We start from the raw sequence: 21,536 nt of genomic DNA on the forward strand, positions 1-21,536 counted from the left end.
GGGTACACATTCGGTGAATCCACGAAAACAGAGACCTCCCAAATTTGTTTAATTTCGTCCGCGTACTTAGCAACGTCTTATTTCCTCTCTTTTCCCTTTGTTTTTTTCCCCCAAAACTCGGCAAAGTGCCTCGAGCAGTCGAGTATGCTCTTCCATGTACTTAAGAGAGAGAAATTGAAAACAACTGTCATAAAAAATGAAGGAACGATGCATTACTCAAGCCTTATAACAACAGCGGTTCAGGTACACTTGTAACGCCTCAAATTCAAAGAGAGTTTACAAAATATCGACGTTGTTTACAACCGTGTAATTTGGCATGATGAGACTTTAACATTACTAGAACCAGTAAAAAATATACGCAGCTCAATGAAAAATACGCGAATACTAGAAAATAACGCGTGCACTTTACTAACCTTAATGTTTGGCCACAAAATCGCGTCTACATCGTCGCTTGACAGCAAAAAAACTCAATGATTAGAAGACAGTCAACGTTCTCCTAATACCAAAATGGCCGCTTATTCTCCTTCTCAACGTTTGGTCGCAAAAAGTCCTGGATAATGCTGGCCAGACTACGCGAGACTGGAAACAACATATTTTCTTGGTCCGCATAAAAGGTCCGCCATTTTCCCTGCTAACAATAGCTTCATGACGTCATGACTGTCCTAATTTATCGGGATATTCCGAACTGTTAAATAAATATGCATTGAAGCTTAGGCCCGGTTTAAACGTCGCATTTTACATGCGCCGAATCGAATTGCCGAATTAAGTGCATGTAAAATGCGACGTTTAAGGACGGTGCCTACTAAATACAAAGGTTTTTACGCCAGGTTAGGACCACGCGGAAAAAGTAGATCTTTGCAAGGGCTATTGGAATCCACAAAGAAAAAAGGGGGTAGCCGCGCATTTTTTTTGAATCTCAACAAAAATGCTGACATCAGCATTTTCTGAAAAAAAGATGGAAAGGATATTTCTTCACAGATTTCCTTTGAATTCGCCCTTACAAACAGACAAGCACACACGTTTACCAAGATCTTAAAACTGCATGGTAAATGGTAACATAAAAACCATTTTTGGTTTGTTTTTAATAACAAAATCGTTGCAACAGCGCTTTTAGCGTCTCTGACAGCCTTCCTCGGGTTCAGCCAAAATACAGTCTAAGTACCTTTTGCTCACATTCAGAAACTAATCACGTGTTGAATAGGCTTGCCAGTTCCATTTCATAACATAAAATTTAGGGGTAACCACGCGTTTTTTTAAAGTTATTGATCTTTTTTGAAAACTTTCACGGTGCCCGCTACATTTTTTCTTGTCACCTCCCCTGTAAGTAAAACATTTGCGTATTTCGCACTTCTTTTGCGCGCGCACTACGCCATCTGCAGGTACATGTTTACAGTTGGATTTCAGTGTAATTTTCGACATATAACAGATAGGTTTTCAGCTGGAAGACGTTAACATATAGTGGTTTGCGATATGCTGCTATTCTGGTGTTCCTGGTTTATGTACGGGTTCATTAAACTTGATTTGCTCACAGTAGAAAAATTTTGCTTTCTTTTAGTCGTGTACTTGGTAGCGTAGCTGATTGCGTCAATGTCAACCCCAGCGCGCGCATGGCGCTTAAACCATGCCTTGCGTGATGCGCAGAAAGTATGCGCACTAACAAATGTAGGCACCGTCCTTAAATCAATTAAATGCGACATATTTCAATTAAATGCCAGTTCAGTCGAATATTCGACTGATCCAGTCGAATATACGACTGAAGTTCGACAGTTGATTTAAACGCCGCATTTTACATGTGCCGAATCTAATTCATAAATTATGTTAAATAAATTATGTTTGCTCGAATGGGAGTTAACACGTCGCTATCGCTCGCGCTCAGCAATTTTATTCGACAAAAAAATGCGACGTTTAAATCAAATCAGCCGAACTTATTCATTCGAGTCGACTCAAATTAGTATTTGATTCGGCGTGTGTAAAATGCGACGTTTAAGCCGGGACTTAAAACCCATTCAAATTGACAATTATAGCTGACGCAAGACCGAAATAAACCAATCATATTTCAGATCGTAATGATGGGGAATCCCCGTAGAATCAAGGCCATTTTCCGAGAAACTTAGTGACATAAGCATTTTATAAGAGGATTGTTAAACGGTAGCCAAACACGCTCATCTTCTTTGCTGTCGACGGATTTCAATAGTGTGTAATGCATTTGAAAAACCAAACGTTCGTTTGTTTTACATAGTGATTATTTGTACAAAATATTTATTTCATCCATCGTTTACTAAAACCGGAAGTTAACAAGCGATATTATTGTTTCTCGTTCGCTTGCAAGGACAGCGTTTCGACAAGGCTCTCTTTTGATCGTATCTGCTGCAGTCGTGACGCACGGAGTGCCTGTGGCAATGGAAATTCTGGGTACACGAGTTGTCCGTGGACGAGATTGGGAATGGGGGAATCAGGATGGCGGAGAAGGTTGTGTAGGAACTGTGGTTGAAATCGGTGAAGACAAGAAATCACCTTTTACCCCTCAGCTTGTTTGGATTCAGTGGGATTGTGGGACTAAAGCAAACTACAGGGCTGGCTTCGATGGAAAACACGATCTCCGTGTGTTTGAAACCGGAAATCAAGGTGAAATTTATCGTTATTTTATTATATTTCCTCCTATGTCGAACTCGCAACTCGTTGCCATAAAGAGGTAAAATAAAATGCACTACAAGCGTAATTTATTCCAAACAGTCAAAACAACGAATGTTATAATTAATGCATAAAACTCTCTGGTTACAGTTTATTTTATTGGTGGCAACTAATATCAAAACGATCGAGACCCTGAAAAATCATTTCGATTTACTTTCGATAGTATAGTTGACAGTCTGAAATGCTTGAGCGGAATTAAATCTATAACCGAGTTATAAGCGAAGTCACAAAATTAATACCAGCCACTCGTGACTTCGACGAAATCGACGCGGAAAACTTCGCGCTTTCTAAGAAAAAAAAAAGATAATAATAAAACCATCCATATGGTTAAATTTTCCGTAATCGTGACGGTGCTCCCTTTCAAAGGAAGTGAAGCGTAAACGTGCGTATATTATACATACATTTTTTTTTTGCCTATAGACGCTTAAAAGCACTTTGTACTACAGTGACATCTAATGGATGTTACAAACGACAGTGCGACTATGCAAGTGATGTTTACTTGCTATGTTTGCTGGCTATCGTGACTCACTCTTTCACTCAATTCGTGTGACCTTAATTTTATTAATTGTATCCTGTAGATGGTTGCTTAATTTTGTTTTTAATTTTCTCTTAATTTTTTCTTAATTTTCCTCATTCTGGACTCACAATAAGGTCATCAATTGATTAGATGTTGCGTTCTGTTCTAGGGGTAAGGCACGTTTACGTCTGTTGCGATGGCTGCAATCAAGATCCTGTTGTTGGTTTGCGCTGGCGCTGTTTAAACTGCGCAAACTATGATCTCTGTACCACGTGTTACATGACAGATATTCATGATACCACTCATCGTTTTGAACGCATTGACAAGAGTCGTGCCAAAGGGTAAGTTGTCAAGATGATCAAACTATTACTTTATTATTATTATTATTATTGTGCAAGGTTAACTTCAAGGTCAGGGATATGTAAAAAAATCCATAGAACAGAACCTTAAAAAATTGGATTAAGAAATCAGGAAATAATCTCTGTTGTAGTTAGAGTGATTATTTCACGTAGCAAATTAATTGTGTTATCTCGGATAGGAGAGGGGGAGTTCGTATTTTGATATTATTTCACCCCTATCCCTGTCCCTCAAGGCCTATCAGTCCTATTAGAACCCGGTGCTAACTATAAGAAGAACGAGTCGATATTACAACTTTGGTACGGCACCGACTACCAAGAAATATATAGTTTTAAGGTATCGGTTTCTTTTACATTAGAATTGAAATACAGAGTGAATTATAAGGATCTTATAACAATCACTTTCGCTTACCACACTGACAGTCAAGCTTAGTTAAATATATGCTTGGGGCAATTTAATAGTGTACCCGTTGGAACAAGGCAAGGATCCCTTAAACTTGAAGCCCGTGGAATGTTTAAAGGCGCCAAAGTGGTCAGGGGACCAGACTGGGAGTGGAAAGAATCAGATAGAGGCTCCGAAATGGAGGGCGAAGTTACTGAGATCACGGGATGGAGTGACGACACCTTGAATGATGCTGTTCGTGTGGCTTGGAAGAGTGGACCGAAAGGGAACATTTACAGACTTGGAACAGATGGAAAAGTACGTTTGTTATCATTTTTTTAACCCGCTTTTTTTTAAATTTTATTTTATTTATTTATTTATTTTTTTATCGGAAGGACCAGGATATTGGTCCATTATTTTCTAACCGTACTCATGTTTTTATGTTATGCCTTGACTTTACTAATCTTCTCTGAGAGAAGCAATGCTGATTTGAAAGCAAGTACTATTTAAGCAATAGACCACTCTTTCTATGGGTTTACTGGGGCAATAAACCACGCGGGATGTTGGGAGAAAACAAGAAAAGCTTGTAAATCACGAACCGTTAGGCGAGTGATTTGCAGGCTTTTCAAGTGTTCTCCCAACATCCCAAGTGATTTATTGCGCCGGTAAACCCATAGAAGGGGTGGTCTATCGCTTTTATGAAATAACTATGGAAAAAGCCTGTCAATGAGAGGAAATTTTATTGTGTTTTCGTGATCAAGTTGCTTATTCTCATCAAATTCATGAGATGACGCGACAAACCAATTACAGTGACTAAAAGAGTGAAAGCACAGACTCCGCGCAGGACACGAAATCCGCAGAGCAAAGCGACGAAAACATTTCACGCCAAAAAAGTTTTAAGAAAGAAAAGGAAAAGGTTATCGGTGAAAGGCAAAAAGAATATCAATTGACTCAAAAGTATTCTGACGGGGATATGCAAGGATTCGTAGGTGGAATCGGTCATCATGAAAGTAAAAGTCTTTATTATTTGGCTGTGTCTTACAAGGACTGGGAACTACCGAATTCCCGAATTTGATTGGCTGAAATCGATATTGCCCGCGGTCTAGATTTTCCCATCTAGACCAGCATCTAGACCGGTTTCATTTTACGTTGAAAAAGTAGCAAACTAAAATACAAAAATGTTCACCATTTTCTTTTATTTTCTTCTGAATCGTTTATGGAAGTGCCAAGAAGCCTGATCTGATGACAAAAAATGAAAAAGTAAAGAGGACGAGCAAATTTCGGCAGGTTTAAGTTAAGCTCATCGTCGTTCGCAAGCAAAATGTCAGCAAACCAGTTACATTAAACGAATTAGAGTTTTCTTCTTTGCCATATATTAAACATCTTATTAACCGAACTAAGTCGGTCTGTATGGGATAATCTTGGCCTCGGTCGTGTGTACAGACCTCACTGCGTTCGGCATCCTGCTCTGTTAATAAGAGCTAAATACGAAAAGTTTGCAAGTAGTCCAAAGTTCATGAAGTTCATGTGCTTGGCGAGGTGATTCAACGCAGTGGTTAACGATAACTTTCCAAAGTTTTACGAACGCAACAAAGGTTGATTACAGAAACGTTGCTTCCGAAATTTATTTAGAATTTATTTACGTATGCTGAACATCATGAGGTCCGTGTTTCTCTGTATTTTGCTAAATGAAAACTATTGCTTGAAAGCTAAGTTTATGGAAACCAAATTCATTTATCGTGTTATGCATGCATGCATTGAATTTAAACTCAAAATTTCTGATAGAAAGAAGTACTTTCCCCGGGTTTTTTGACAACCCAAATTGATCAGTCAAGCCTAGTTGACTCCGTCCTCAAAAGACCGTGTAAAGCACCGAAAAAAGGGTCTTAAACTTTGTAAGATCCAAGTGTAACATTTTTTCTATTATTCGTTCTTGCGTAATTTGTTTTTCCTTTGCGTACGCAAATTAGTTTATACTTCTTTTCGTCCTTTTGTTTAGTCTTTTTTTTTTTTTTTGCGTCAATTTAGGTGTTTATTCCTTTCTGTCAGTTTTCGCGCCCTCGTTAGCGTTTCTTTGCAGTTTCATCTTCATTAGCGCCTTTCTAAGTTTCTATAGTTTTATTTTCCGCATGTCCTAGCGTATTTTCCATATCATAGCTTTGCAGTACAGTTTTGGGGCAGTTCATTTTGGTCCGCGCTTAGCGCAGTTCTATTTAGCTTTCGTGCTAGTCTCTTCGCGTTATTCGCAGCCCGTTTCACAACAGTTTTCTCTGGCCGAAACAATGTAAGTGTAATTCACAGTCCTCGTTTTGCAGTTTTGTTATTTCTTTATTCGAATTTAGCTTAGTCGCAACTTGTAACTTTTGCTCTTTTACTGTTTTAGTTTCAACCCACGCTGTTTGTACCCACGCTATTTGCATCTACGCCGCTTGTATGCACACTCTTTGTACCACGCCGTTTTGATTTGTGGAGTTGTTTATTAAAGGCCAAGAGAGTTTTTTACGCTTATTGCAGTTTCAAACTTCCTTAATTTTAATGTCAAGCGTAACCGGAGTCGGCGTGAAATTTTTGCCGTGGAAAAAACAGATAAAGCTTTATTTGACGACCAACTTCTGGTCGTTTTTCCCTTGAAAAATTGCTATGTTGAATGAAAAGATATTCGTGTTACTGATATCTCAGCCCATGAAAGATAAAACTGTTTATTGCATTTGGTATCGAAAGAGCTCCGAGTTCTCTAGTTCCTGTGTAGAGCTGCCATAGATCGGGAACCGTGGTTTACCGATACAATAGAACATAGTTTTAGCAACTGTATTGACCAATCAGAGCGTGTGTAGTATCTCAGTTATTTTACAAAAAAACGATAGAGATAACATTCTTAAAGCCAATTTGTGGTATGATTTAGTTTTAATCTCTTGGTGATTACCTCCGGCCAGTGTATTACGCAACCTAATTCCCGGAACCAAACGATGGATCCTTATATTTTGCCGTTATATAGATACACTGTAAAAAAATATGTACTTACGGAAATACACCTTTTAAGACATAGCTGCTTTTTAAAGTTACTGCGAGGACAACTTTTCTATATATAAAAAAAGGTTAGCGGCCCAGGATCCAATTAAAAAATCGAATTTTGTTGAATCAAAGCAACGACATGAGACCTGTAGGTAAAAATGTATTCGGTTTGTCAGTAGCGACATGAAGACACGATTTAATTCTTCATTAAGGTTGATGTCAAGTGTACTGTGCCAGCTGTTGGGGGATGTTATTATAGAGATCACCTGCCTCCTCTGATAGTCCAGCTCAAGAAGTCTCAAAGCGGATTTACAACAGGCGACAATGTCTGTGTCCAGCAGGTGACCACAGAAAAGCTTCAGGAGTTATCCGTTGGCCATGGAGGTTGGAACGCAGACATGGAGAAGGTCCGTTGGAAACGTTTTTGTTTTGTTTATCTTCCTTGAAAGAACATGGTGATCCCAAATTGAGTTCTGTAAAATTCCGATCATTGCTTTCCAACTGTAGCAAACTCTTAATATTATCACTACGGAGTATAAAATCGGCAGCTTCTTTCTTCCTATCTGCTCTCAAAAGTCTGAGGTTTTAATTGTTTTCAATACGAGCAAAACGCTCTCTGTTAACTCTCTTTTACAGCATTCCGACATTGGTCTAAGCTTTTGCTCATATTTCCCTGAAAAATAAAAATGATAAACAATTAAATAAATGATAGTTTTTTTTTCTTCCAGGGATTCATATTATTTTGTTTTTGTTTTTGCTTTTAACCCTTTTTTTACCCTTTGTTTGCCATCGTTACCTAAGAGCTGGTCAAAATATCGTGATCAGATTATTTTTGCTAGAAAAACTTCTTACGTATTTTGTTTCCGTCAATACATAGTTTATCGGTAAAGTTGGTGTCGTACGGGATTTCACTGCTAATGGAGATGTCGTTGTTGAGTATCCCGACAGAAGATGGCGTTACAATCCAGCGGCGTTAACAAAGGTAAAGTAAAGCTAACATGTTTTAATTTTTAACATGACTGGTAGCTACCAACTATGTATAAACTAGATCTAACCTATGGAACAGTTTGCCAACCATTTGAAACTGATTTCGGAAGTTTATTATTTATGTATTCTTGCGAAATACGATCCGTTTGATGGAAAACAATTAGGGTGTTTGGTTTTCTTGTCTCAAAGTTACCTTTCTCATTGTCTTCATTTTCAGTTTCAATTTTGCAAGGGTAAAACTGTTAAACGTAAGAAAACTAATGCATGGCAAGATTTGAAGTTGGCAATAATCTCGAGTAGCTAATAATTCCTGCTTTGAATTTGGTATATCGAGCCAGCATAAATATATTTGAGGGAAGGGGCGAGGGGAGAGGGGAGGTCCACGTTCCCCTTCTCTTGTTGTTGGTGTTGTTGTATTTTTATTGCCACCGCTCATTTTTCACCTACAATTGAGGGGTGTTTACGAGTTGTTGGTCTGGGGCGGGGTTCCGCTCTCGAAATTTTGTTTTTCTTCCACCACTCTGAAAGACGTATTTCCTCCAGCAATAGATGGACAGAAGCCTTATGCAAATAGCACTTTACTGTACGATTCTTATGGATGAGAAGATAACCATTATACGAACATTACAAACGCTGGTTCTGTCTATATTTTAACACAGATACAACAATTTAAGCGTGGCGATGAGGTCGTAGTCAAAAGTGACAAAAAGTTAGTTAAAGAACTGCAAGAGGGGCACGGTGGCTGGAACGAAGCAATGATTTCAGTAAGTTTCTACTCTTATTGTTTGTTCGTTTGCTGTCTGTCCAGCCCGATACCATTAAGTATCTAAAGTACTATTACTGAGCTACTAGTGTAAAACAGTAGTGATTAGCTTTTGATGTAAACGCGAGTAACCGAAATGGCAATTTACCTTCTTTCCATTTAAATGCACTATTGAGCTATTTAGACCTCCCATTTGCAGATCCTTGGTCGTACCGGTAAGGTGCTTGAGGTTGATGGTAACGGAGATATCCTAACGTTAGTGGAAGGGGACAAATGGATGCTCAGTCCATCTGCAGTGACATACGTCACAGAACCAGAACCCAGTCAGAGCATGAACAGTAGTGATGAAAGCAACGAAGATCCATTAGGTGAGGAAAATGCATTTCAAAATGTAATGAATGAATGAATGAATGAATGAATGAATGAAGGGATGACTTTATTCAAGTGTCAGAGTGTTTAGCTTTAAGTAAATTTATTTACATAGTTTAGTGAAATAGCGCCTTTTGGATAGGTTAAGCAAATACTGCTATTGCTGTTTTGTATTTTGTTTTCCCCCAACAGGATTCTTCCGTTTCTTCAGAGATGTTCTTCTCCGGCACGCCAGTGAACAAGGAAGTTTAAGTCTCGTGCACGCTGCTAAAACAAACCAGCTATCAAGAGTCAGAGAGATCCTTGATGCTCAACCGGAAGTGATAATTTAATTTTATATTTACATAGTTCTCATTCTGTGATCATTGCCTAGGGTAATTATTTAATGTTTCACCCTATTGGAAACTCCAGCCTCCTCCTTGTCGTGAAATCCCTCATAATCATGGAAACAGGGGTAAATTGAACCTCGTATAAAATAATCGGCCCGAAAGTTTGCCAAACATGAAAGGCGCAGAAAGTATAAGCATAGTGCAAGAAGGCATACTGCAAGAAAGATAAGCTATCTTGATACAAGCTTTGTGATAGATAGGTAACAAGCGTTCAAAGTTGGTGCCGGCCTCGATCTTTACTGTCAAAAATACTGTACATGCTGTTGAGATCTTTAATGTAATTTTCATTTATTTTTAAACTATTTTTGATAGCACCAGAGAAAGGGAATGTCAATCCCAACATTACATTTATGCTTTTCCTTTTTTTGTTTTACTCGGCAGATCGATGAAATAGAGGGTGGGCATTCAGCCCTTCATTTAGCTTGTCATGAGGGACACTGCGATATTATAAGAGAGCTACTAGACAGAGGTGCAAACAGAACTGCACTGGTAATTAATTAAAAATGATTTTATTTTATTGAACAAAAATGTTAGATCGCAAACATATGTGCACCCCTTTTAACTTGCATAAAATAACGTTGGATTATGTAGTTGGCTAATAATTGCTCTCTATAACAAAACAGTCCTAAGAGAAACTACCATGATTCCCTGAAGGAGCGTCTCATAGAGGGGACTGGTCATTACGTTCTAATTTCCAAAATTCACGAGCGATGCGTTTTTCAAGTTTGTATCTAATACTGAACCTTGGTGCTTTTGTATCTTTATCACACAGGATAGTGAGGGATACACAGCTATGCACCACGCCACTTATGGGTGAGTTTTTGTTACACACTAGCATGGCTACAAATTAGCAGGCATGCGTCTCAAGTTGTCACTCCCTTTTTCGTGTCGTGGTTATAACTGTTCATTGTTTAGCTTACGTCTGCTAAAGTCAATACTCTACATCACGTAACAATCGATCAACCGCCAGTACTTCAAAATATAACGATCAAGATGACGGATAATGTACATGAAATAAAGGGTATAAAAATTGAACTTAAATTTGGTCAATTGAAGTTAACATGTTTTGTTTTAATAAAACAAGCGAGTGACTCCATTAATTCTACGCATTATTAAACACATTTGTATTTATTATAAGATTTTTAAACTTGGGGCATGTTTAGTCGGGTAGCTGGTGCCTAAGACCTGGCCATAATCCTCGTGTTGTCCCGGTGTTGTGCAGTGAGAGAAAAACGTTTATCTTGAATTATTTCGCCCCTGCACGGGCCCCTTAAGGGAGGTTTAAGTCGAAAAAATGGAAGCCTCATAGCTGCTTTAGAATTGCTTCATTGGAAAAAGAGCCGCGATGTTTTCATTTTCTCTTGCTTTACTTTCGGTAGACAGGGATCTCATTTATCAAATAAGCAATGGCATCTTGATAAGCAGTGGCATCTTGGGTCGTCACTCAAAAAGAAACGGTGTTCATCGGTATTACTTACGGATAGCTGTCTGTTGAATTCAGGGACCGAAGCGGTGAAGCACTAAAGCTTTTATTGGAGAAAGGTTTCGATCCAAATGTGCAGCACAGCAGTAACAGAAGGACACCGTTACATTTGGCTGTGAAAAGAGATAATGAAATGGCGGCACGGATACTTACACAGTGCTCTGAGTGTAATGTCAATCTACAGGTTAGTTGAACGTGGCCTGTAGGTTAGCCTACGAACTTAAGCATCTCCAATTGTATTTAAACAAACTTTCCCAGCAAAAGTGGCCTACCTGAGTCCTCTATTGTCCAGTTTCAGGCGGAGCCTCCGATGACTGAGCGGAACTTAAAATGGTAGTAGCCGGAAGAAATTTTGTTGGCCAAATTGCCTAAATTCTTCGCCGAAGAGACACACAGTATCTCGCTTAAATATTTAGGTTTATACAATTACCAACATTTCATTTCTCAAATAAAAGTAAAGTTATGTGGCGCACTTTTAACCGGACCCCTCTTCTCACATCAGATTTATAAAAAAAGGGATATCTGACTTACTGTTAAGCAACTAGCTGACGGCTACGGGTTTTAAATGAGCTCAGATAAGTGTTTATTAATTCTGAAATAATTCAAACAGCTCCATAGTAATACGTGTGGATTGCTTTTTAGGATGAAGCTGGTGACACCCCCCTCCATGACGCCATCTCTGGTCAAAAGCATAGCATGGTGGATATGCTGTTAGATAACCCAAGGCTTTCTCTGACAGTTTGCAATCGAGGAGGATTCAATTATCTTCATTGCGCTGTTCTGAAAGGAAATAAGCGGTATGTTCGTGAATATTGTTCCAGTACATAGCCACTAAAAAAAGATTGATCTAAGTGACGAGAGTTCATACCGGAAAGAGATTAGGGCTGCTTAATAGTACAGCCATTGCAAATTGGCGATTTACCTTGAGTGCTTGTGATTAGTTACTCGAAATTTAAAAGGAAATAATAAGAAGTGCCTCTTGATCAATCATTTGCTATTGTTTTGTGTTCAACTTAACAGAGCTGTGGAAAAGCTTCTTGTAAAAGCCGGGGATGTCTTGAATGTTAGGAAAAGTGACCGGTTTACAACCCTTCATATTGCAGCAATCAATGACCACCGTGAAATAGCCAAAATTCTCCTGGAGCAGGTAAACTTCCTCTTTGTTTTACCTGAGGGTATGAAAATTGTTTTTGGTAAGAAAAGGGGAAAAAGATATGAAGCTTAGACGTGAGTTGAATTTTTTTCCAGTTTTTGTGTCCCGTACGAAACTTCAACCTAAGTGCACGACTACAATCCTTTTGTTGTTATTCACGAAACTGATATAACGCGTTTAGATGTGGAATTTCTCTTCGAGTGCTCAACTCGGTATTTCGCGAGTGATTGCCGCGAACGAGTCACGAGAAATTCCATATCTAGAAACAACCATGTATTATTTTGTTCATTGCAAAAAAAAAAAAACCTACAAATAGCGACGTTTTGACGATTTTCCGACGATATCCGACCTCTTTCCGAAGATTTTCGAAGACTCTTCAAAAGTTGTCCATAAGCCACACGAACGTTTTCCCTTTGCTTTTTCATGTACCACAAATTTAAGTACAGGGTCAAACATGATATCAAATATTACGTGATAGATATCATCGTGGTGCAAATATAGTAAATTTGCACGTGTTCAATTACTGCTGTTATCAGGGCTGGAAATCCTTGTTAAACAACAAGTTTATATAATTAAAGAGCACTATTCACAAGACGCAAAACGCAGAATTTTTCAACCGAAAAACCTTCAATCCGCCTAATAATGGAGCCCAGAATAAACTCCGCCGGAAAAACATATTAAAACTGAAAAAGAACGATGCAACAAATAAGTAGTACATGTAATGTTAACCTGAATTGATATTTCATTACTAATCAAAGTTTCTTTTTTTTTTCGTTTTAGTTTTATTTTTTATGTAGTAAACCCTCTACACACAGTATATACACGCATTTTCTTTTTGTTAAAAATAATGATTATCATTCGACGTTTTTTAATGCCCATACACTGTACATCAGTTAACAATGAATTTAGGTTTGAAGAAATCATTTCATAAATGTTTGTCCAAAAGCCTGGATGTGATGTTAATGCGCTTGGAGCTGACAATCAATCAGCACTTCATATAGCCACCGATGAAGGTTACCCGGTAATGGTTGAAATCCTCCTGGATCACGGAGCAGATGTAAATGCTGTTGACAAAGACGGTGATACAGCATTGCATATTGCCCTGGCTAAAGAGTCCTTGCTAAAAACAGAGTCAATGAGTCAAATGGTAAATATATAGTGTTATAGAGTTCTGTTTATCTAAGGACAATCCGATGTCATCCAGTTAAGTCACCCGAACATAGCCGGAAAAAAAATGCAGTTTAACTGGTAATTTTGGTAACATGCTCTGCGTGAAAAAAAACAAAACAAAACAAAAACAAAAGAAAAAAGGGAAAAAAAAAAAAAAAAAAAAGAAAGAAATGGTAGTGAGTTTTAATTTTTGACTCGTATTTTTAATCGGTATGTTTAATCACGTGACTTTAAGTTCGTTTTCAGCACTCAAAACAATATTCAACAATATCTTTAATATTTGCTGGTTCTTTACATCTTTGTTTCAGGTGAGAGTGAGCCTGCTCTGATCTCTGCAAATTTTTTATTTCCACCCCGGAAACCGCAGAAAAGAATAAGTAAATTAATTTTCACCGGAAGTGTGAACTTTGGTAGCTCAGATTTCTCGGGAAAATTGTAAATCTTTCTCATAACAACATGCAGGCGCGATATCCGTGTTTATAAAGTTTTGCCGAAGAAACACCGTCGAAGTTTATGTCTACTAAGGACACACACTTGATTCCAAGTGATCTTTCTTTGGCAATCTGGTCTTTGACGATGCTGGTAAACGAGCAAACGCAGTCGTGTTGCTTCGTTGCCCGCTTACAATCACATACGTTTGTAATACTTAACTCTTCCCATATGCAGTCTGCAACGACAAGTACGTCTTAATTCATTAACATAATTTCAACTGCTATTTCCTGCTCCCTCTTTAGTTTGACATTTAACCAGAAATAGACTGGAACTCTGTTAAAACATCATTAATAAGCGCATTCAACTCTTCCTCTGACTCCACATGTGGGCGACTTGTTTTTTTATTGTGCGGCTCCATGGCTCCATGGGGATTTAATCGCTCCTCATCAAACATAATCGATTGACAGTTTTCTCGCCTTTCCCGCTTTTCGACCAATGGTATTTCACTTCGCTCAGACGAAGCAGAAATGAAAAAATTACAGAGATCACGACAGGCTCACTTTCTTGGCGCCTCTTCACCAGACTCCTTCCCGTCGCATCGCTTTGCTCTTCGCCGCTCGCGCGTGTGACTCAAAGGTGAGCCTACTCGCAGGCTACGATTTGGCTAAATTTGTATTAATTGCTAAAGTCGAATTCTAAATGATCGCGTTGCTCAGCTAGAAAAGAGAATAGAAAGGAAAGACGAGACACTCTGCGTTTGGAATTGCCTCTTTTTGATTATTACGCAAGAAAAACGTTGCTCGGAGCTGCATAAATATCGAAGCTAGTGGCGGACAATTTGATGACAGGGAACAATATTGTGTTAATGGATCTGTGGCTCCTGCAGATGAGAATTGTGCGCATTCAATTCCGTTTTTTAGTGTATTACGAGTTTACAATGTTGATGGTTCAATTTATATGTACTTAGTATTACCAGCAGGGAATGTATACATTATTGACCGGAAATATTGTATAGCAGTGTTCTAATCACGTCAATTTCTCTTCCTTCTCCAGCCTGGTCTTGAGTTACTGTTACGAGTTCACGGACACAGTCGCTCCTACGCACCTATTTCACACTGCTTGTTAAGTTACGGAGCTGATGTGTTCAAGATGAATGGGACAGGCGAAACCCCGCTTCATAGATGTCAAGGATCAGACGTTGAACATCTCATTCGAGAGATTGCGGCATCTGGCGGGTACTAGAAACAACATTGTGTCTTTGTGAAGTAATTTACCCCTTTAAGAGTATCGCTACCACTTTGCATTAGTACAATATTTTTATGCCCACTAAGTCATGTCAAAATATTTCCGCATTTTTCTTTTTTTCTTTTTTTTTTTATCATCAGGACTTCACAGATTAGGAAAGTTCCGAGCTTTGGGGCTACAAACCAATCCTCAAACAGACAAGAAGTGAGTAGTAGTAGCTCAGCTACAAAGGCAGAAGGGACCCAAACAGATGTGGAAAGTAACAGGCCAAAAACAATTGAAGCTAATCATAGGCAAGAGGATGTAAATGAGCACAGCGACATCACTGTCCAAGATCAACCTGTTCGGGCTACAGATGAGCAAGAAAATCAGGAGGAGGAAGATACGCCGCTGAACGAGGACGATAATATCGTAGAAAATTCAAATCTCGTGAAGGCTGCTAAAACAAACCAACTATCAAGAGTCAGAGATATCCTTGATGCTCAACCAGAAGTGGTATAAATATGTTACATGGTTTAGTAACAGCGTTTTTGTTGTTCGGTATAGATGTATATGCTACATTTTCATTGTTTAGTAACTATTCTCTTACTATCTCTATGAGGCTTCACGTAGTTTTAAATAACGTTATGGGTCCGTCATGGATTTACAAATGAAGGTCGCTTGGAATATAAAAACCTTTGGACGATTTGTAACGGTCCGTATTGAATGAACAGAAAGAGGAGAGATAAGTAACAAGCGTTCAAAGTTAGTGCCGGCCTCGATCTTCACTGTGAAACATACTGTTCATGCTTTACGTCATAATTAATTGTTTTTAATAGCAGCATAGAATAGGATCCCAACAGCATATTGTTGCTTTTTCATTTTTGTTTTAATCGGCAGATCGATGAGATAGAGGGTGGCCATTCAGCCCTTCATTTAGCTTGTCACGAGGGACACTGTGATATTATAAGAGAGTTACTAGACAGAGGTGCCAACAGGACTGTACTGGTAATTAATTAAAATTGATGTTATTTTATTAAACAAAAATGTTAGATCGCAAACAAACACATCATGCATGAGTTCGACGACATAACATAAATCAATTGTTTAGTAACTAATGTTAATATGCGCCCCTTTTAACTTGCATAGAAAAACGTTGATTGTATAATTGCCTGATTGCACTCCTTAACAGTGCAATTCTCCTATCATGAATAAGAATTAGGTTCTAATTCTCAAATTTTAACATTTTTTGGACATGCCCCATTGATGCTAAAACCTTAATGTACCAGGCAGCACCCCATCCCTCCCACCACCGTCTTCTCAAAAAAAAAAAAAAAAAAAAAACCTCTGGATCCTTCCCTGCCCAACCGATGAAACCTCTGGCCTTTGGGAAAGAGTCCTTTTTTCAATTCTTAGAATTGGGTAAGAATTCCGTATGTTATGAACAAATTGACGCCAGTTTTTCATGCGTCTGTTATTGATGATGAATTTGGTCATCAACATTGTCAAAGTAGCTGTGGATCCACGAGTCGATAGCCGTGGATGTGCAGACTACTTTGACAAGGTTATGAAGAAATTTATTGTCAATAACAGGACAGACGCATGGAAAACTGACGTCAATTTGTTTTTCACCATAACAAATTGTCAAATTGTCCGCTCTCGCTTGTCGACACAGCATTAATTATAAATTCATGTGTTTGCCTGTTGGAAATGAAAATTAGCCAATGACGGCGCGCGAATGTCTGCAGTTATCGTAAAAACAGCTTTCGTAAACCCGCTCTATATAAATGCATCATTATCGCCTCACATTTCCGTATCCCCAGCTTCAGTGAGTAGTCTTTCAGGATGTCGTGGTGTATAAGGGTAAAAGAAAAGACTGAGATCGAACGTATTCCAAACATGGCGTTTACCAAAAAACACGTGTAGTGTTTCTTACACTTTCTTTGTAATAATTCTTAACTGTTATGCTTTTGTGTCCTCGTTACGCAGGACAGTCAGGGATACACAGCTATGCACCACTCCACTTATGCGTGAGTTTATGTCATACATTAGCAAGCATACGACTCAAGTTGACTCAAGTAAACATATTTTTGTTTATTATAAGACTCCTGAAGTAGGCGCATGTTTTGTCAGGAGGCTGGTGCATAAGTCCGGCCTGCGGCCATAATCCTTTTGTCGTGTAGTGGAAAAAAACGAAACAAAACAAAACGCCTGAGCATGGACCCCTTGAGGGCGTATAGGGCAAAAATATGGAAAACCCAATACCTGCTTTAGAATTGCATTTCTTTTTACTTTACTTTTACTTTGTGTCGTCATCCATTTTAGTTAGTTATTTGTTGGTAGGCTTCTGACCTAGTGAAAAAAAAAAAAAAAAAAAAAAAAAAAAAGTGTAACTTATCGATAGCTGTCTGTTGACTTCAGGGACCGGAGTGGTGAAGCAGTGAAGCTTTTATTGGAGAAAGGTTTCGACCCAAATGTGCAGCACAGCAGTAACAGAAGTACACCGTTACATTTGGCTGTGAAAAGAAATAATGAAATGGCTGTAAGGATACTTACACAGTGCTCTGAGTGTAATGTTAATCTACAGGTTTGTTTCGGTAACATGACCACTGAGTTAAGCATCCCCAATTGTCTTCAAACAAACTTTCTCAGCATTAGCGGTCTCCCCGAGTCGTCTATTGTCCAGTATCAGATGGAACTTCCGATTTTTGAGAGCAACTTTAAATGTGCGAAGTTAGAACGTTTTTTGTTGAATTAGCTTGTGTCCAGTTTCTTAAATTCTTCGCCTAAGTGACACACAAGACCGGGCTTAAATAGCTTTGTCAATGACAAAGTGATATGAATTTATCGCATTTCTGCCAAGCCAGCTTTTTCATGGTCATATGGCGCTATTTTAACCAATCTCCTCTTGTAATCTACTAATCTACTAATCTACTAACAGTTATCGGTTTTAATTGAGCACAGCCAAATGAAAAATTGCATGCTCGTTTATACTCTATACTTTTAATTATTACTTGTATTTTTAAATTTATATTTTTAAATTTTATGTTGTATTTTTAAATTATCACGACGTCTTGTATTTTTAAGTATTATATTTTTAGTCCAGGGCCCCTCTGGATGTCAGCCTCGTCGCTGAATGGGCCACCCTGGCTAAATAAAGTTTACCTTTACCTTTACCTTTACCTTTACCTTTACCTTTACCTTTACCTTTACCTTTACCTTTACCTTTACCTTTACTGATAAGTGTATAATAAATGCTTCTGAAATAATACCAAGGGCTCCATAATAACACGCGTGGATTCCTTTCAGGATGGAGCTGGTGACACCCCACTTCATGACGCCATCTCTGGTCAGAAGCACAGCATGTTTGATATGCTGTTAGATGACGCGAGGCTCTCCCTGACAGTTTCCAACAGAAGAGGATTCAATTATCTTCAGTACGCCATCCTGAAAGGAAACAAGCGGTAGGTTCGGGAATATTGCTCTAGTACGTTGTGACTACAAACAAAACAACAACAACAACAACAACAACAACAAAAACAAAGGATCATGATCGAAGTGAAGGGCGTTCATACAGGAAATAGATTATGGCTATTATTCAGGTGTGAACTCGATAGAGAATTTATTGTCACTTACTCGAATATGTAATAATATGTGTGAACCAGCTTCAACATCGCAAAATATATTGCTAGTTGCTATTAACCTTATTATGGCCTTTTTGAAGAATAAACTTGTTCTGTGTTCAACTTAACAGAGCTGTGGAAAAGCTTCTTGCAAAGGCCGGCGATATCTTGAATGTTGCAAAAAGTGACGGATTTACAACCCTTCATATTGCAGCAATCAATGACCACCGCGAAATAGCCAAAATCCTCCTGAAGCAGGTAAACATCCTCATTGTTATACTTGAGTATACGTAAATTATATTTGGCAAAAAAAAGGGTAGAAAATAGCCAGTTACGAAATGAGTAAAATTATTTTCCTGTTTTGGTCTCCCGTACGAAATTATAATTATAATATTTCAGATATTTTAAAGAGTCATCGCCTATGCTTGTATTGAATGTAGTTAATTTTTATTGCGGAGCTCCGGCCGGGGCCCGAAGGGCCGTCAAGCGGAGCCCCATACTGTATCGTGGCTAGCGATATTGCTCGTGGGCGCGTACGCACGACGGCGACGACGGAGTCGAGCGACATGTCGGCCATACTCCAAATAATAGGTTGACAGACATGCAGCCTTTAAGGTGTACTTCTTTGATATTGGACATCCAGGTTATGATCAATTGACACTTGTCAAAAAAAGTATCCGCTGACCAGTATCACGTGACCATATCGCAGGCTCAAGTTTACAGTTCATCGAGGTTTTTTTAAGTTGACCGCTGACCAAGTGCTGGTTTTCGATTGGATCGCCGGCTAATGTCAGGTTAACTTGTTGAAGACAGGGCAGGATATGTTCGGGACCTGATTAACGCTAACCCGGGATTAAAAGTTAACCGAATTATAACTTTTTCTTCCATACAAATGTTTTTTGTTGCTTAGTTTTGTGTATAAGGTGATTACTAAAACTCAAATCAGAAGGCCAAACAATATACTAAAAACCTCACCGCAAAGTTACTCAAAAAGTTAACTCAAATCAAAATTCTACCTTTTCCTGGGTTTGCTTAATCGGGCTCTGAACAACCCGGCCCAGGAGCTACGCTTTCAGGCTGGCCTAACTCTGTGTATTATTGTCAACTTTCTACACATAGTGTATGCATGTATTTCTTCTTCTGTTAAATAATTGTTATAGCTAAACGTTTTCTAATTCTGAAATAATTTGACGGTCGTTGTGTGCACAGGTCCTTAATTAAGGCTAGCTATCACAATTTTTTTTTTTTTTTTTTTTTTTTTTTTGTCCGAAAGCCTGGGTGTGATGTCAATGCGCTTACAGTTGAAAATCAATCAGCACTTCATCTGGCCACTAATGAAGGTTACTCGGACATGGTCGAAATCCTTCTCGATCATGGAGCAGATGTAAATTCTGTCGACAAGGACGGAGATACAGCATTGCACATTGCCCTGGCTAAAGAGTCCTTGCTAGGAACAGATTTAATGAGTCAAATGGTAAACATATAATGCTATAGAGTTCTATTTATCAAAGAACCATCCGATGTCATCCAATTAAGTCACTCGAACATAGCTGGAAAAATGTAGTTTAACCGGTTGTTTTGGTAACATGCTCTGTGTGGAAAAATATACGGTACTGAACTTCAATTGTATACCCGCAAGTTTAATCAGTGACCATTATGTTTAATCAGGTGGCTTTAAATTCGTTTTCAGCACTAAAGACAATATCAAACAAGATCTTTAAAATTTATTGGTAGTTTACATCTTTGTTTCAGGTTTTTAAAAGACTGTTTAGAAAATTTTCGAGACACAATTTCGCGATTTGGCGAAATTTGTATTGACCCCGCCTAAAGTCGAATACTAAATGATCGCGGTGCTCAACTAGAAAAGAGAATAGAAAGGAAAGAGAAGACACTCTGCGTTTAGAATTGCCTCTTTTTGATTATTACGCAAGAAAAACATTTCTCGAAGACGGATAAATATCGGAGCTAGTGAGCGGACAATTTGATAACCGGGAAAAATAGTGTGTTAATGGATCTGTGGCTCTTACAGATGAGAATTGTGTGCATTCAATTCCGTTTTTTAGTGTATTACGTGTTTAAATTGTTGATGGTTCAATTTTCATGTACTTACCAGGAGGGAATGTATCTATTATTGACCGGAAATATTGTATAGCAACGTTCTAATCACGTCAATTTCTCTTCCTGTTTCAGCCTAGTCTCCAGTTACTGTTACGAGTTCACGGAGACAGTCGTTCCTACGCAACTGTTACACGCTGCTTGTTAAGTTACGGAGCTGATGTGTTCAAGGTGAATGGAAGAGGCGAAACCCCACTTCATAGATGTCAAGGGTCAGAAGTTGAACATCTCATTCGAGAGATTGCGGCATCTGGCGGGTACAAGAAACAGCAGTGTGTCTTTGTGAAGTCATTTGCCCATTTTAGAGTATCGTTATTACTAAGCATATGTAAAATGCTTTTATGTCCACTAAGTCAAGTCAAAATATTTCTATTTTTTCATTTATATCAGGACTTCACAGATTAGGAGAGTTCCGAGCTTTGGGGCTACAAACCCATCCTCAAACAGACAAATAATGAATAGTACTAGGTTAGCCAAAAAGGCAGAAGGGACCCAAAGAGATGTGGAAAGAAACAAGCCAAGTACAAGTGAAGCTAATAGCAAGCAAGAGGATATAAATGAGGACAACGGCGACATCACCGTCCAAGATCAACCTGTTCAGGCCACAGAAGGGCAGGAAAATCAGGGGGAGGAAGACGATCAAGGTGCTGTAAATGTGGCGATGGACGAGGACGTTAATATCGTGGAAAATTCTGTCGACGGAGAGCCCTCGTACCAAGTAAGATCGAAAAGAGATGGCACAACAATGACGTGTGACATGTACCGGCAGGTTAATTTATGAGATAAGACATGCCCGTAAGTTTTTTAGGAGTTTCCTTGTCATATATAACATAGCTTTGCAGTTAAAAGAGCAGAGACGCCAGTCCAGTT

At 38.7% G+C, this 21,536-nt stretch overlaps 1 protein-coding gene across 4 annotated transcripts in view; it reads left to right on the forward strand.

Annotated features, from left to right (window-relative positions):
* The window catches only part of LOC145494583 (uncharacterized), a 35,233-nt gene that overhangs the window by 8,563 nt on the left and 5,134 nt on the right, over positions 1-21,536 (forward strand). Inside the window, exons 1-25 of one of the 4 annotated variants that reach the window (XM_081474094.1) lie at positions 2,137-2,193; positions 2,330-2,625; positions 3,378-3,549; positions 4,027-4,264; positions 7,171-7,365; positions 7,836-7,940; positions 8,605-8,709; positions 8,908-9,076; positions 9,270-9,399; positions 9,847-9,955; positions 10,239-10,279; positions 10,968-11,133; positions 11,592-11,746; positions 11,970-12,096; positions 13,049-13,249; positions 14,758-14,939; positions 15,090-15,444; positions 15,829-15,936; positions 16,918-16,958; positions 17,350-17,515; positions 18,238-18,392; positions 18,683-18,809; positions 19,825-20,025; positions 20,742-20,923; positions 21,057-21,384. In XM_081474094.1, coding sequence (XP_081330220.1) covers positions 2,400-2,625; positions 3,378-3,549; positions 4,027-4,264; positions 7,171-7,365; positions 7,836-7,940; positions 8,605-8,709; positions 8,908-9,076; positions 9,270-9,399; positions 9,847-9,955; positions 10,239-10,279; positions 10,968-11,133; positions 11,592-11,746; positions 11,970-12,096; positions 13,049-13,249; positions 14,758-14,939; positions 15,090-15,444; positions 15,829-15,936; positions 16,918-16,958; positions 17,350-17,515; positions 18,238-18,392; positions 18,683-18,809; positions 19,825-20,025; positions 20,742-20,923; positions 21,057-21,384 — 3,984 coding nt within the window. In that variant the 5' untranslated portion in view covers positions 2,137-2,193; positions 2,330-2,399. Of the gene's footprint in view, positions 1-2,136; positions 2,221-2,329; positions 2,626-3,377; positions 3,550-4,026; positions 4,265-7,170; positions 7,366-7,835; positions 7,941-8,604; positions 8,710-8,907; positions 9,077-9,269; positions 9,400-9,846; positions 9,956-10,238; positions 10,280-10,967; positions 11,134-11,591; positions 11,747-11,969; positions 12,097-13,048; positions 13,250-14,757; positions 14,940-15,089; positions 15,445-15,828; positions 15,937-16,917; positions 16,959-17,349; positions 17,516-18,237; positions 18,393-18,682; positions 18,810-19,824; positions 20,026-20,741; positions 20,924-21,056; positions 21,385-21,536 lie in introns of those variants that run through there. The other 3 variants (XM_081474092.1, XM_081474091.1, XM_081474093.1) reach the window with 3 other exon arrangements.

This window comes from Orbicella franksi, chromosome 8 (genome assembly GCF_964199315.1).
Source record: "Orbicella franksi chromosome 8, jaOrbFran1.1, whole genome shotgun sequence".
NCBI classification, from domain to species: Eukaryota; Metazoa; Cnidaria; class Anthozoa; order Scleractinia; family Merulinidae; genus Orbicella; species Orbicella franksi.